Genomic DNA, 16,083 nt, shown 5'->3' with positions numbered 1-16,083 from the left:
GAAGTCATCTGATGTTTCGTCATGGCTTCATTATATTTTGGATCAGGCCAGCGGTTTGTCTTGCATCACTGCCCTGTATGTTCTGCAGGTAGCCAGTGCAGAGGCGCTGCCAACTATTTTGTTTTCTGAATAGCCTGCAGGGATGGCCTTAAATCACGGCAGATGCCTGTATGTTAAACAGCTGCAATTTCATGCTTAACTTCATTGTGGATGCTACATTCCTCATTAAGACACATTTATGCTCTAGCTGCACACAGCCCCCAACAAACAGCTCGAGAAAACGGCAGGATTTTTTTTTTTTTTTTTTTTTTTTTTAACATAATGGATACTGGAAGATGCATTCTCCTTTCCCAGCAGCAGGAAATCAGGAAGGATTGCCAGAAGCGCTGCCTGGCCCTCTGGCTGACTGGTCCCACCTCTTCACTGTCCGACAGTGCAAGCAGGTGCAATCCCACTAGGGAAACTGATTTGCAAAACGGACTGAGCCTCCTGCTAGCTGGCACCGCGCTGGAACCAGTCCCACCTCTTTTACTGTTGTAATTTTTTTATTTTTTTTTTCCTAAACCGGGCAGAAAAGGACAGTTGAGATTCAGACCATTGAGAAAAACAAACAAACAAAACTGAAGGAGTGCCCACACTGCACAGCGAGGCTCCAAGAAACTGCAAACCAGCTCAGATGTGTCTCCTTTGGGAGCAAAGCTGGTTTCTTTCAGCCTTACTGTGCAGATGAAATTGTTCATAAATTTTTACACCTTGTATCCCAAATGATGTGAAAGAAAAACCTGTCTCCCACAGAGTTTTAAAATACTTCGAATATACTGATGAACAACCAGGCCAATATCTAACAATTGTTATTATTTTTATTACCAACAGCTGTTCAGCCTGAAAAGTTTCAGTAATACACTAAAAACAAAAACAAAACCAACAAAAAATTCAAAACAAATAAAACAACAAAAAGGGGAGGAAACAAAGTAAAATAAACTTTAACAAAGTTTAAAACACATTATAAATAAGTACAGCTCCAGAGCATAATTTACAAATATAAAACCACATAGAAACCTATGTACAGAAGAGTTACATTACGTACAAATATGTATAAAAAATACCCCAGTGTTTATTCTTGTGCTAAAGCTGCATGGCTAAAGTTATCTTTGGTACTAAGCTCAGGGAAAGAAGATGGTTTTACATGACAGAGCCCTGCTGTACAATATGCCAGACACAGGAAGACCCTCCGTGGGTTTGAGGAGGTTTTGGGTGGGTGTTTATACAGGGTATTCCCCCATGCATTGCATATTGCAGGATCAGGGCACAAACAAGGGCTTACAGAGGCAATTGCTGGCAGAAGAGTTTTTTTAATACATTGTACAAGGCACTTCATAAGAAATCTCTTCATTTATTTTTTCCTGTTCTCTTCTAAGACTCACTGGATCTCTACGTTTGGCTCTTGCCAATACCACTTTATGGCTATGGGTTTTAAACTTCTTGTTCTACATTCAGGATTAGAAACCTCTGAAAACATTAATTCAGTTCATGCCTGCAGAATTTAGATGGCAAACCATCTACACCACCTAACATTTTCCTGGATGGGAAAAAACTTTGCATCTGCCTTCTGCTGGTGCTCAAGGGGTGTTCTTATTTTGAAAGGTGAGAAGATCAGTCTTCCTGGAAGAACTCCTGGGAAGCGCCCACGTTGAAATGCTGTTTGCAAAAGCGCATGGTCCAACTCCCATTCCCTTTGCAGCACTGGCTGGCTGCCCCAGCACCTTACACCTCTGTCCCATCCCGTGTGTAGATGAGGCTGTTGACTGTGAAGTTGTAGTAGTGGTTGTACTGGGCTCCCTGGCTGCCGCTGCTGGGGTGGAAGGAGCTGTAGTAGGCAGGGGAAGGTCCCGCGACCCGCTGCAGCTGCTCTGGGGAAGGCACCTCCTGAGAAGAGCTGCTGGAAGGGGTGAAAGTGCCACTGCTCAGCTGTCCAGCAGAGAAGTTCCTGTGATGCAGGTCACTGCTGAGACCCCCCGTCAGCCGGCTGCCCCCGCCGCTCAGGGAGCTCATGCCGCTGAAGAAGGTGCTGAGACAGCTAGGAGTGGATGAAATGATACTGGAGGGAGAGGAGCTTTTGGGATGGTCCCTGGCAGAGGGCGAGGGGTCCAGCTCTGGGGGTGGGCTGTTTCCACATGGTTTGCCTGTGGCTGGGATGGGTCTCTCTTCCTCAGCCTTCAGGCCCCCCAGAGAGGAGGCCGCAGAAGCGGTGGCAGGGGTGTTGGGCTCAGAGCGCCGCTTGCGTTTGCGACGGAAGTTCCCGTTGTCAAACATCTTCTCACAGTTGGGATCTAAGGTCCAGTAGTTTCCCTTCCCTGGTGGAAAACAGGAGACACGAGAGAGAAAGTCAACTTACGTCAACTTCCGCGACATCAAGCTCTGCTGCTGACAGATAAGCAGCATCTGTGTCTTGTTCAACTGGCACAGAACCCACATCTCTCCTGCACCTGTTCCTCCTCCCTCTTTTCTCCAGTACATGGGATCCAAAACCTGTCTCCAGGACATTTCCACCTCCTTCCCTCCAGTGCCCTAGTGAACCTTAAAGACATATAGAAGAAGAGAACCTCCACATCCCAGAGAAGAAGCAGACTTGCACTTCTGGTTCAGACTGGGCCAAAGAGAACGTGAAGAGGGGCTCCCCTTGCTCTGGCTGCCTCACAGAAGCTGGGACACTTACAGCCATCTCAGCAGTGGGTGACAAGGCAGTGCCCGGGCCACGGCTCACAGAACAGCTGATGGAGAGGCGGGCTGGGACACTCAGGCACATCGAGGGGACGGCAGGTTAGCAGCACTGAGCTGCGAGGGCTGCAGACAAGCTGCCTCTCGCACAAGCCGTGGTGCAAAGTGCTGTGGTGGCATCGGCTGTCCCCACTCGCCTCCTGCCCACGGCCGGGACGGGCGCGGTGACCCCACAACGTCCCGAGAGGCTCCATCCCGGCACGTTCCGACCCCGCCGGGCCGGACCAGCGCTGTCCGGGCGCGCCTCCGCCCACTCTCGGCTGTGCCCCGGGGCCGGCCCGGACAGCGGCGGGCAGGGAGGGGAGCCGTGAATCACGGGCTGAAGGAGCCGAGCCTTGCACAACCGGCGCTCCCGGGCTGTTCGGGGAGGGGGAGAGGGCTGGGACCGGCTCCCCGCCTACACCTCCCGCGGGGCAACGCCGGGCCGGGATGGGGCCAGAGGGGACGGTCACACCACAGCGCCCGGGTCAGAGGACGGGGGAGCGCGGTCTCCTCACTGCCCCGACCCGGAGGGGATGGGGAGCGCGCTCTCGCCACAGCATCCGAATAGGAGGGATGGAGAAATGCGGGCCCATCATATAGCTGGCCCCGAGGGGACGGGGAACGCGGTGTCAGGACAGAGCCCGACTATAAGAGGACAGGGGACCCGCCGGCCACGGGGACGCTGCCGCCCCTCTCTCACGGCGGTGCCGGTGTCCGCACCTGCCGTTCCCCCTGCCCGGCCATCCCTCCCGCCCGGCGCGGCACCTCACCGGGGTCGTCCTCGTCGCGGGGCACCTTGCGGAAGCAGTCGTTGAGGCTGAGGTTGTGGCGGATGCTGTTCTGCCAGCCGGCCTTGCTGCGCTTGTAGAAGGGGAAGTTCTCGGCCACGTACTGGTAGATGTGGCTGAGGGTGAGCTTCCTCTCGGGCGCGCTCTGGATGGCCATGGCGATCAGCGCCGAGTACGAGTAGGGCGGCCGCACCAGCTTCAGCAGCTCCTCCTGGCTGGCCAGGCTCAGCCAGCTGAGCTCCGCGCCGCCCGCCGACGGCGAGCCGGGCGCCGGGGGCGAGCCCACCAGCTGCCCGCCCCGGGAGCAGCCGTACGAGGCGGGCGGCAGGAAGGGAGCGGCGGCGGCGGCGGCGGCGCCGGGCGGGCCCTGCAGGTAGGGCGCGGGGCTGTTCATGCCCCACAGGTACCCGGCGTTGGCGGGCGCTCCGTAGTCCCCCAGCGCGTACCCGCCCGCCCGCTGCCCCGAGGTGGCGGCGGCGGCGGCAGCGGCGGCGGCGGCCGCGGCGGCGGCTGCTGCGGCGCCGGGCGGGTGAAGGCTGGGCTGGGGGTAGACGCTGAAGTTCTCGCTGCAGTACACGGCCATGTCGGGGGCTTCTTGGGCGCTGCGGGGCTGCGGGGGCGCGGGGGCGGCCGCCGGCGCCGAGGCTCTGGGCTGCGCCTGCTGCAACTCACCGGCGCTCATAATCCCTGGCCATGCAGGGCGGCCGGCGCTCCCCCCCGCTCCCGTCCTCTCCCGGCGACACCCCCCGCCCCGCGGCCCCGGTGGCCCTAGACCAAAAACTCCCGGGGGGCTGCGGCGCGGCGCCCTTATAGGCGCTGCCGTGCGCCCGGACTCCCCGCCCGCGGCCGGGGCCGGGGCTGGGCGGGCGGCGGCGGCGCGCAGGGAGCAGCCAGTAGCGCGGCTCGGCGACGGGCAGGGAGGCGGAGGGGGGCAAGGCCGGGCCCCGAGAGCGGCGATGGGGGAGGGACCGGCGGGGGAGCTGCGGGAGGCGCCAGGGATTTGGCTCCCGGCAGCGCGGGGGCAGAATCCCCGGAGCCGGACCCACCCCCCGTGCTGTGCCCGTCCCCCCCTTTCCCGACCCGGGGGTCTCTCCCGGCGCTGTCCGGTCGCCCCCGCAGCGGCCGCCCGCTCCCCGGAGCTGTCCGCGCCGCCGGGATGCTCGGGGATGCCGTCCGGCTTTCCCTCGGATGCGATCGCCCCCGATCCCTTCGGCCCCGACGCGGAGGTCGGAGGGGGATGAGCATCCCTGCGGCTCCCCTGACGGGAACGCCAAGGGAGGATTCGCTTAAACTCTGTTCTTGAAGTGTAGTTTTGCCGCCCGTCTCCCAACAGCCGAGTTTGAGATCGCAGTTCATTAGCTCTGGATAAGGAATTTCTTTGGATAAGGAATTGCCCGAAATTAAACAAACACCACCGGCGTCTTCGCTCGTACCGCGGGCGGAACGAGTTGGAGGGCGCGGGGCGACATTTAGCGAATAAAAGTTATTTTCGCCTTAGTGCTCCCGGGCAGCCTGACGGAAAGAGCATCCTTTTGCAGAGGAAAAGCTCTCGGTACTCCTAACGATCCCGACACTCGGGACCGACACAGGGGCCAGCTCCGGCAAATCTTCTGGTCTGGGGCAAAGCACACGTGTAACAACAAAAATATGGTCAATGCTGCGGGAGGATTTAGAGACTTTTTCTAAATACCAGATACATGAGATGCACATTTCATTCCCCGGTCTTAAATGGAGTCGTTATTCAGTTTTCTGCTGGTAAAAATGCTCCCGAAAATTCTTGGTGTATACACGAAGCGCTCTCTGCAAGTGCCGAGTGTCTTGGTCTGACAACAGGATTTGGGGCAGAGAGGAGCGTTTGGGAAAAGCCTTTGCATTTTATGTCTTCCATTAAACAGTTATAAAAGTGCGTGTAAACCAGTGAAGATTTCCCGGGCTGACTCCAATGCCAAATTTTCATCCCCTGTGTGATTTGGGCAGGTATATAATAGCCGAAGGATTTTACACTTTGTATTTCGTTTTAAAACAAGTGAATAAACTTTTTTGAGACGGAGGATAATTTAAAAGTGACTGGATTAAAGAATTAGGATTTGGGGCTTTTTCTTTTAATCATGAAGAGAGGTGTTTGGGAGGGTTGTTGGGTGGGTTTTTTTGGTTTTTTTGGTTTTTTTTGTTTTCTTGGGTTTTTGTGTGTGCGTGCGTTTGTGTGTTTTTTGTTTTTTGATTTTTTTTTCTTTTTCTGTTGTTATTTTGTTGCCGTCACTGTTGCTGTTGCTGATTTTATTTTGCGTCCCTTGGGGAAAGAGCTTCCCGTGTGTGTTTGGATTCGCAGAACAGTAAGTGAAAAGTTTACATTACGTTTCACAAGGTGCCATTTCCCTTCTTAACTTCATTCTCTTTAAGATTTATAACAGCTCCTCATCTTTTTTAGAGCAGGGGCGTGCTGGAAAATGCCAGTTTGAAGTCTGACGGGACAACAGGCATCCAAAACAAGCAGTTTACGGGGAAATCACAGCTAGAAAGGACATTTAAAGGACAAGAAACCGGTAGACTTTAAAAAAGCAATTTCCCTTTGAGTCTGAAGAGCTAAGCCGAAAATGTTACTCTCCATAATTACAACAAATCTGTGTTTATCCGTTTGGCCAAAAGCCCCGCGATCGTTGCAGGAGGGAGAGGAGCAGGCAGTGGTATCGGCGTATCGCTCGAAATTGAGGTTTTTGCTCGGGGGATTTGATGTTTTTGGGCAAAGGCAGAGCCATCTAGAGGAACAGCCCGGCTATGGCGAGGCGGGGAAGGCAGCTTCCCTCACAGGCATGGGGTGCTGCCTTCGAGCTTCCCTTACCTGATTTCTCTGCCTCCAACAAAGGAAACGGGTTAGAAAATAGTGCTGAATTAGCTCTAATAAAAATGCGTGTCCTCAGAAAACTCCAGCTTGCTTTACCAAATAGTAAGGAATGTGAAACAAAAATAGCTTTAGAGAGGTTATTACATAGCTGGGATGGCATGGAAATGCAAACCAACACTTAATTTAAAGAGTGGAGAGAATAAAGCTTTGATGGTGTGACGGCTGTAAAAACATTTAATTTTCTTAATGCATTTATCCTGCAAGTAGCATGCAGTATTGCCTCGAAACATCATCAGCTCTCAGTACAGGCCTGTTGCTGCTCCCTTCTGCCAAGGCATGAGGAGAGCACGAAGAGATCCAGCACTCTGCCCCTCTGCTTTCTAAATGCTGCTCTTTTTCCAGAGAGCTCTGGGAAACGTTTGCCTTGCAGAAACGCACCGGGGAGCTGGCAAGAGATGACAAAACACAAAACTGAAATCAGTTTCAAGGTAGGAGTCTGAGGCTACTGTCCATCACTGGGAGCAGATTTGGGGCTGGGTTGCAGCAGCAGCTTTGTTGGCTCTGTGAGTGGGCAATGAGTTGTGCTGGGTAGAGGAGCTCATGGCACCTCGAGTTGGGCTGAGCCGTATCCCCAGCCAGCTGGGATTAAGTGCAAACCTCTCCAGCCAGCTGCCTTGGAAAGTGTTTCAAGGCTTCCCAAGTGCTGCAGGAGAGCAAGATCCTCCCCATCCTTGCCTGCTGCTGTCCCCACTGTTGGCTTAGGTGCTGTGCCTGTCCTTGTCGTGCACGCAGCAAGCACTCTTCCCCTGCAGGAAGACACCGGCTGTGCCTCTAAGGCCCGGCTCCTCTGAACATGTAGGTACAGGCTCCCCTTTCCTGGTGTGGATCTCAGGTGTGTGTGCAGCTGAACACAGAAACCTGAAAACGCTTCAGACCTGAGCACCCAGCCCAGCAATGGGAACAGATCCCTGCACCTCCATTCCCCAAGGATGCTGAGCTCTAGGCACAGGGTATGTGTTAGGGGACAGAGCACAATGGCCCATATTGGCTTCTGTTGGCTTTACCAGGAGGATAAAGAAACCAGGATCCCTTCAATGGCTCCAGATTTCTGCAGGTTTGTTTTGTTTTGGCTGCATCTCATCTGCAATCTAAGGTCTTGCTTTTCCCCCAGAGCTGGCAAGGAGCAAGGTGTTAGCTCCATGGTCCACATAAAATCTGCTCAGTATGAATTTTTTTTATATCTGTCTACAGAGTGATCAGTGAAATTTGGAATGAGTTCTTCATCCTCAGAGGCAAGATGGGAAAATTATCTTTTCTCTTGAACTACTCCAGTGTCTCCACCCTCAAGAACACTAATGAATTTACTAAAAGCAGCTCAAAGTAAATTTAGGATATAGTATCCCTTCCTTGCTTAGAACCAAGCATATTCCTCCCTTTTCCTCCCTGTTAATATGCTATAAGAACATCTCTTTTTTTTTTTTTTTCACTCAATCCCTGATTTGTCCTGCAAATGGTTAACAGAGAATATCTGATGGTGTGCAACTGATTTGTGCAACTGTTTCACTGCTGTGAATTTGGAAGGGTGTTCTGAGTATGTGTACACAGGTTAAAGTAATTTTTATCCCTCATCTAAGGAGAATGATGCATATTCATCCCTCTCTGTATCTAGTCATCTACTGGACTGAAGTTCTGGAGATCTAATTTTGCCAGCTTACCTTAAGATAAGATCACAGGTTTTTAAACCCTTTTTTGATTTTTCAGACTCTATGATGTTTCCTGGGGAGGTGTCCTCATCCCACGATGTTCAGGCTACCAACAACAGCCTCGGTTTGGTTTGGAGTTCACGGTCTCTGTTAAACTCTGCAGGCTGCAAACTGAGGGTTAACACTTTGGATTACTAATATTAATATTTTCTCAGTGCAGTTGTGTGCTGCTGAGTGTCATGGAGCTCCTGGACCTGACCATAAAGCAAGGAATAAACCACAGTTTATCACAAGCTGTCGTTGCTGCAGCACTTGAGGCTGCTGGGAGCAAACATCCTGGCTGAAAGGAGCAGTGTCTGCTCTGTGTCCTCTTCTTGCTGGTTTTTTATGGTTGCTGTGCTGGCACAAGTGTTTCTGTGGCTGACTGGGGCACTAATCCGGTTTGAGGAGAACACACTCTTCCCAATCCTTTTTTCCTCCCCTTTTTCTTATCCCCTCAGGTTAGTTTTAGCCTCGGCCTGCCTAGCCCCTTCCTGAGTGAGAGCTTGTTAGCGACTGATTAGCCCAAGTTTTGATAAAAGCTTCATTGTTTGTAACCCCTGTAAACTACCCGGAGCTGTGCTCCCAATAAAAGTGGGATTAAATAGACACCTTGGGAGTGAGACAGTTGCAAGTGGGAATTTCAGAGTTTTGAGGAACTGAGGGATGTGGCCAGGCTTCAGTAACTCTGTGTATCAGAAGTGATTTTAGCAAAACTGGGAAAGAAGCCTGACTTTTGTGGTTTTTTTGGGGAAAAGGAGCCTGGTGGGAGACAGAAGGAAGTCACCTGTTTGTGGCTGGATTAAGAACATGCTCCAGGGGTTTGGAAACATATTTGCAGAAGTTCTCAGTACCCTGCATTCCTCCAACCTCTCCTCAGGCTTAAGATTCATAAAAAGTATTTTAAATCCTCACTCTGATCGCATCAATTTAATCCTTCCTCAGTTTATTTTTCAACAGTAAAAAAGTCCATTTGGCAATGACGTGGGCCTGACTTGGTACTATTGGGTTGTGTCTTTTCTGGGAGGAATGCTAAGCAAAGGGCTTCTTCCCTCCTGCCTAAAGCAAGACATTATTGACCTGGGCTGAAATAAAGCATCTCCATGCTTTTTAAATGAGGTGGTTTTTTTTTTGTTTTTTTTTTTTTTTTTTTTTTTTGTTTGTGTGTGTGTGTGTATGTAATGGGATATTTGAAATAGAGTTTGGTGCTCTGGGCTGATTATTCCATAGTGATCACACCTATATGCTAAGGTAAAGGCCAAAATCTTTTGCTCTTAATTCATCTGAATAAGCCACCTCCACTCTGGAACGAGTAATAGAAACAGAAAAACATAAATTTATGGTCAGCTAAGGTAAAAATAATTTAAACTATTAGTAGGTAAAGGCAGTGGCTGCCATCATCACCACAAGGAAATGGAGGAGTATTAAACTAGTATTTCTTTTCCATGTTTGTCTGGGGCACAAAAAATCAGATAGTGTGTTAGTTTCAGGTGCTGGCAAAAGACCTTTTTGGGCTCCATTAATAGCTAGGGATTATATTAAATGGCAACCACAAAAATGAAATATTTTATGATCAGCCATTCCCAGTAATTCACAGCCAAGGGTTTCAGAACTCTCTGAACCAGGAACATATTGTGTGGGCCATTAATGCAGGCTTTTTATTTTGGGGCACTGGGAGGATTTTAGAGCACTAAGAAAGCTGATATTGGCTCATTGATTAAAAGCTTTGGGAGAATGATTCAGCAATGCTCAAGACTTTCAGCCCTTCATTGTTAAAGGTATAGGTGCATCTCTTAATTAATGATTAATTTCCTTCTTAAAGGAAGGCAATGAAACTGATGCAAACAAGTTTATGTAGCTAGAAAATAGACCTTGTCAAATTAATTTGCTGTTGTTCTTCAGCAAGAGGGAGCAACTCTTGATGTAACTGGTTTCTGAAAGTGTTTGATTTGTTCATCTTGGAGGTGGATTTTATGAACTGGTATAAAATCCCCATGGTGCAAATTAAGTGGATCCAACTGGTTAAACCAAGTTCTCAGAATTTCACTATGAAAAATGAATCCTTGAGTCTATTCTCAGGGAAATTTGGTGAAAATTGGTTCATTATTCTGTTTCCGTCATTGATTTAGGGGGAAAATAAAGGATCATTGTCTACCAAATGTGAAGGAGTCCAAAATTGAGGCTATGGAGTGTTAAATAAGGAAGAGAACAGTTCACTGACACAGAGCTATCCCTGCCTGGGAATGCAGGGGCAACTGGGCAGGGTGTCTTTTGATATGGAAAAACAAAAGGACACATATGGGGAAAAAAAGCTGATATTGAAGAGACTGATGGAGACTGTATCAAAAATTAATAATTTTAAAAAATATTATTGTGGTTCTTGAGAACAATCAGCTGTTTCTTGTTGTGCTTTTGCGGTGAATGAGGCACATGAATAAGAAATTATAATAACTCCATATTGATGCTGTATGAAATTATGATGGCACCTATAAAATCATGAGTAGCAGGGTAAAATAAGAGGGATGAAGTTGTTTATTATCCAGTTAAATACAATACAAATACCCTACAGGATTTAAATTAAAACTGGGACCACTTTTGTGAGCAGATACCACCACACAATGTGCAAAGCTATGCCTTGAACCTTCTCAAAGAACTCTAATTACTTACAGGAAGAGAATATTATGGGTGTAGTTGTTTGTAGTCCATAAATATCTGTGGAAGAGCTGGAGCTTGAGGACAAAGGACAAAGTCAGAGCAGGAATCAGGTGCCAGAACTGAAGCAGGACAGAGAGAAGGGGCTCAATTGAGCTGGTCACACAGAGATAGCTGACCACAGTGACACTATAAAGGCTACTGTAAATAAACATTTTGAAGTTTGTTCACTTTTCTTGGTTGCCTGGTGTCTCCAACTTGGTGAGTTTCTGATGAGGGGAAGTGGTCCAGCAAAAGGATTGCTGCTACTGGAAGCTTTGGCCAGCAGAAACAGGAGTCTGAGATCAGTTTGGGAAAAATCTCGCTGCTAATGAGCCAGTTTAAGATGTTCCAGCACAATCCTGTGTGCCTTTGAAAATCAGGTGGACAGACAAGGGAGTGACACCGCATGGAAAAACCTTGTTTTAAAGCAGCGATGCAAAACACAAGAGAGGCATCAGCAGGAATTGCATTTGTGGAAAACGCAAACCCAGTAAATTCAAGATTTGTCACCCCACAGAAATCAGCCTTTCTGTTCAGGGCTGTGCAGCAGGTCCCCTGATGCTCACAGTTCTGTGGGCTCCTACGATTGATGCCGAAGAAGAACTTCCTTGATTTCTTTGAAGAATTTCAGGTGATTTTGCTACCAGTCGAGGCATGCCTAAGCCTGACCTTGGGAGTGAACCACTCATGTGCCCAGTGACTCACATTTGTGACTGACTGGTGCATGTCAAAAACTGGCAAAGGCAATACTAACCAGGACAGAAATGGCAAGGGCCTGCAGGCTCTCATGTGGCTCTACAGGCTCTACATAAGCAAAAAGAAGTGCAAGTGCAAAAACTAAACAGTCAACAGAGCTGAAGAGCTCTGATTGGCATTTAGAAAGACCAAAATTAGCAAGGAGAGAAAGAGCAAGACCTGGGTTTCCCCTGGGGTCTTCTGCATTAATGTTGAAGAGATCTCCCTGCTTTCAGAGAAGGACAGGCTGAAGAGATGGGGAAAATATTACCAGAGTTTTTAAAGATGACCCATCAAGAAATTTAGAGATTCTCAGTGTTTGGGAGATTATAATGCTTCAGAAGCAGGCTGACAAAAAATCTTGCTAGCAAAAGTGCAAAGAAGACTGAGAGAATTGGAATTGTTTGGCCTGGAGAAAAGAAGGCTCTGAGGTGGCCCTATTGCAGCCTTTCAGTACCTGAAGGGAGCCTGCAAGAAAGCTGGAGAGAGACTTTTCACAGGGGCATGTCAGGACAGGACAAGGGGGAATGGCTTTAAACTGACAGAAGGCAGGTTTGGATTGGATATTAGGAAGAAATCCTTTGTGAGGGTGGTGAGGCTCTGGCACTGGTTGACTGGAGAACCTGCCTCATCCCTGGAAGTGTTCAAGTCCAGGATGGATGCCACTGAGAACACTCAGGTCTAGTAGAAAATGTTCTCGCCCCTGTTAGGGGTGTTGAAACTGAATGATCTTTAGAGTTTCTTCCAACCCAACCATTCTATAATTTTATTAAAGGTCAGGAGACTGAAGAATTCTGAGGTGCTGAGAATGGATTGATATGGCTGTGGCATGGGTCACTGGCCCAGCCAGGCACCTGTATGTTGTCAGGAAAGAAAAGATCCCTTGAACAAAGAAAAGGGTTCCTAGTAGTTGAGTTCCCACAAGGGACCTCCCAAACCTTGTGTGTTTCCTAATAGCCAAGCACATTCCCCACTGTGCTCCTTGCTGGAGAAATCAGAAAGTAGATTCATTTCCACAAAGCAAGAGGGACAGTACAGCAAAACTAGTGCAAGAGGCTGATCCCTGGCAAGTTCAGAGACATCAAGAAGCACTTCATCTCTTCAGTTGCACAATGTCAAAAAGTCATTTGACCTGGTGTGTTGCAAGAGGTGTGTGGAGTGTCCTAGGGCTATATGATATGTGTAAGAAGCTGCTGAAGAACATTATGAAGAGGTGAGGTCAGCAGTGCTGGTCAAGAACAAGCTGAACAACTGGTTCAACACAACGACTGCTAGCAGACAGGGTGACTTGATAATTCACAGTAACTTCTGGAGCTGCCTGTAGAAAGCAAAGGACGGAGTTACAGGCACCAAAGACTTTGGGCAAAGACAGAAGATCAAAAAACCTGAAGATGATCACATCTCCAGTGGTGGTGCTGGTTCATCAGACATGCAGAGCCAGGTTCCTGTGTCCTGTGATGAATGATGCAGGTCAAACCTTGGCATGAGCCAGGCAAAGAGCAGGAGGAAAAGGAGAAAGGATGAGAACTCCATGGACAGGCAGCAGCCGGGTGGACAAGATGGACAGCCTCGTTTGTCTGAGACATTTCACCACACAGGTCAGCAGCAGATCCCTCACAGAGATCTGAAGGAGGATGTAGCTGGCACATGTGGGCATAGATCAACTGAAACAGACATGGAAAGACACAGAAAAATTATGGAAGCAAAAAAGTCAGGCTGCTCAGTTGGTCCCTGTCCTTGCTTTGTGTGCAATAAAATGAATGGTCGGGAAGGCAAAACAAAAAAGGACAGCTGGTGTTTGCAATGAAGTGTCACCAGTTTTGGGAGTGTGCCAGGACTGGGACAGTCAGCAGGAGGATGTGCAAAAAGTCATCTCTGTGAGGAAGCTCTGACTGCTGCATGAATGGATAATCTCTTTGAACATAGCCTGTTCTTTATTCTGGTAAAGGGAAGAGGATTGCGATTCAAATGTTAACAGAAATTAGTTTATTGCTTTTCACATGGGATTTTTGCTGTTAGTTTACAATTTTCTAGAGAGAGGTGTGGACCCTTATGCCCTGCATTTGCACTTGCCTCTTAATATTCCCCCACAGACCCTTTGGGTCCCCAGTCTGTGGATGGAAGGGGTGGAGGACATAAAAAAAAGGAACCTGCACTTGCTGAGCAAAGAGGAACACTTGAAAATTACTTGTAACTGCCCTTTATGGGACAAAAACTGTCCCTATGTGGGACAAAAAATAAAAGGCAAATGTCTCTGAAAATGGAGATGCCAAAGACAAGGGAACTGGGAGGGAAAAGGGACAAAGAGCAGATTTTTACATGCAGCAGTTCCAGTTCATCTGTGAGCAGTGAAGCCACTTTGAGTTTCCAAACGTGGGACCTGTGTCACCAGGTCACTCTAATGGGCCCAGCAGACAGAGCCCTGACAGTCAGCAACCAACACCAAGTGTGTGGAAGAGGCAAAATCAAATTTCCACACTCTCCTCTTGACAAGGAGAGTGTAATCTGGCTCTTCACAAGTCAGGAGATTCATGCAGAGCGGTGAATTCACATCACATAGTCCCAAAGTTTTGGATGGGATCCCTTAGGAAAAAAAAATAATGTTCAGGATGGAGAGAACCAGATGATTTAATCTGGGTTGTAGGAAGGGTGAGTGAGATAGAGGTGATTGAGCAGCATCAAAGGGTGACAATCAATTTGAATTTCCCCAGAAGTGATGTTGATGCCTGTGTTGCTTCTCCCCGTGCTTTTTCTTTAATTAAATACCGAATGTTCCATTAGTAGTTGGAATAACATGCTGTTCTTGGGGAAAAGAAAACCCAAGTAATCCCTTTATCTGCTAAAATAGATGATTTCTAGTAGATTAAACAATGGCCTTTCAGCTACCAGAGCATAGTTCAGGCCATAATTGAAGTCCTCTCCTTGGCCTCTCCTGGGTCCCTGGCAGCCAGCAGCCCGTGGAGCCCCATCATCAGAGATAACCTCAGTGACTCTTGTCTGCAGTGAGTGTTTCTCCAGATGAGGAGATTAGTCAGAGATAAAGCATATTACCTGAAAATAATAAGTGATTACAGTCCTGGACTGTCTCTCCACATCCATTTCATGCTGGTTAACCCTTGCAAAACTGGCTGCTGGTTGGGTTTAGGTCGGTAAAGAAGAGGAAGGGTGAAGGAAGATTTCCAGTGCCTGACTAGAAAAGGAGAAATTTCACCCTTTGTTACCTGTTTCATTGTCTGGGTGGGAATTTCTGGGAATGATAGGAGGCCTGGCTGCAGCCCACCATCCATGGAGGAGTTGAAGCTGTGCCTTGTGGGGTTTTTGTGTGATGCCATCACTCCCTCCTCCCCATGCTGGTCAGCTGGAAGCTGTGAGGATGTAAAACTCCCTTGCAAGTCATCTTCCATTTACCTGATAGCAGCACAGGAGAACAGTGGATGCCCAGAACACACTCAGTGGCTGTATTTCCACCTCTGCATTGAGTAGGACTGTGCCACGGGCCCAGGCAGTGACCTGCAGGAGTCCATGCTGTCCAGTTATCAGCAGGGGCCAGGCAAGTTTTGGGATTTACAGAACTCTTCCATCCCCAGGCATGGCTCAGAGGCTATAAACTTCTCCAGTGGGCAGTTTCCATGGGGCCAGTCTGTTACTGGGAGTGATGGCTGGGCTATGAACACACAGGCATTTCAAGCATGGATGCAGCTACTCTGACTTGATGACATAGAACCATTTGTAGCTTCTCTATTCATTCAACAGCAAGAGATCCAGAGAAATACGGAAACCTTCCAAGGTTTTTTATAGCGAATTTTCAACATGTCTAGAAGGAAAAGAAGTATAATAAAGCAGTTTTCTAGAAATTCAGGTTGGTTGCCTAAGGAGGACAGAGAGAAGAAATGTCAAAAAGAAAAAGCTGAAAAAATGTCTTGAAATCTGCCTAAGGGGCTCTGTGTTGTTAGCAATGCTGGGAGTGAGCTCCTGTGCTACAGAGAGTGTCCTGGTGGGAAAATAATTTCCTTGGGCTCCCCGCAAATATTACAGATGGAGTCCTGCCCCCGTTCGAGTCACTGGGAGTTTTGTGAGCGATTTCATTAGCACCACAGCCATTTCATTCATAAAAGGCTCCTTCCCAGCTCCTGTGCCATTACAGCATCCCCTGTCTGTCATCAGGCTGGTCTCTGTGAGTGAGGGGAGAGCAGGTTCATCCTTCTTCCTCTAAATGCTTCATCAGCCGCTCCCTTGAAAACTGTAAATAAAGGCCGCTGGGGATAGCTTTTCTGCTTGACCCTTCACCTGAAATGAAAATAAAGGTGACTGAATTTCATCCTGACGTGGAGCTCCTTCCCAGGCTGGCTCTTTCCCGTGGCTGTTGACAGTTACCTGCCAAGCCCCATGGTTACCTTTGATTTTGCCGTAATGACATCTCCGTGCTTAGGATGGCTCTGGGACTGTAATCCCCTCTGCAGCCTTAACCAATTTATGGGGTAACCTGAGACCAGGCTCTCTCTTGCCCGTGATTTTTCCACTT

General features: G+C 48.8%; 1 protein-coding gene across 1 annotated transcript; it reads right to left on the bottom strand.

Moving 5' to 3' along the window:
* Window positions 1-533: 533 nt before the first annotated feature.
* Window positions 534-4,311, bottom strand: FOXI3 (forkhead box I3). Its single transcript, XM_066316795.1, has 2 exons — window positions 3,531-4,311; window positions 534-2,354 (listed from the first exon to the last, which is right to left on the bottom strand). The coding sequence occupies exons 1-2, from the start codon at window positions 4,228-4,230 to the stop codon at window positions 1,765-1,767; spliced, it is 1,290 nt and encodes a 429-aa protein (XP_066172892.1). The 5' UTR covers window positions 4,231-4,311; the 3' UTR covers window positions 534-1,764.
* Window positions 4,312-16,083: the final 11,772 nt, after the last annotated feature.

This window comes from Sylvia atricapilla, chromosome 4 (genome assembly GCF_009819655.1).
Source record: "Sylvia atricapilla isolate bSylAtr1 chromosome 4, bSylAtr1.pri, whole genome shotgun sequence".
In the NCBI taxonomy this organism is placed as follows: Eukaryota; Metazoa; Chordata; class Aves; order Passeriformes; family Sylviidae; genus Sylvia; species Sylvia atricapilla.
Note: the sequence above shows the minus strand (reverse complement) of the source record. Positions and strands in the feature narration are given on the sequence as shown.

Coding starts and splice junctions, on each gene's coding strand:
- FOXI3 (XM_066316795.1), bottom strand. CDS start 4,230: ATGAGCGCCGGTGAGTTGCAGCAGGCGCAGCCCAGAGCCTCGGCGCCG. Junction 2,355..3,530: donor CCGCGACGAGGACGACCCCG/GTGAGGTGCCGC, acceptor GTTTTCCACCAG/GGAAGGGAAACTACTGGACC.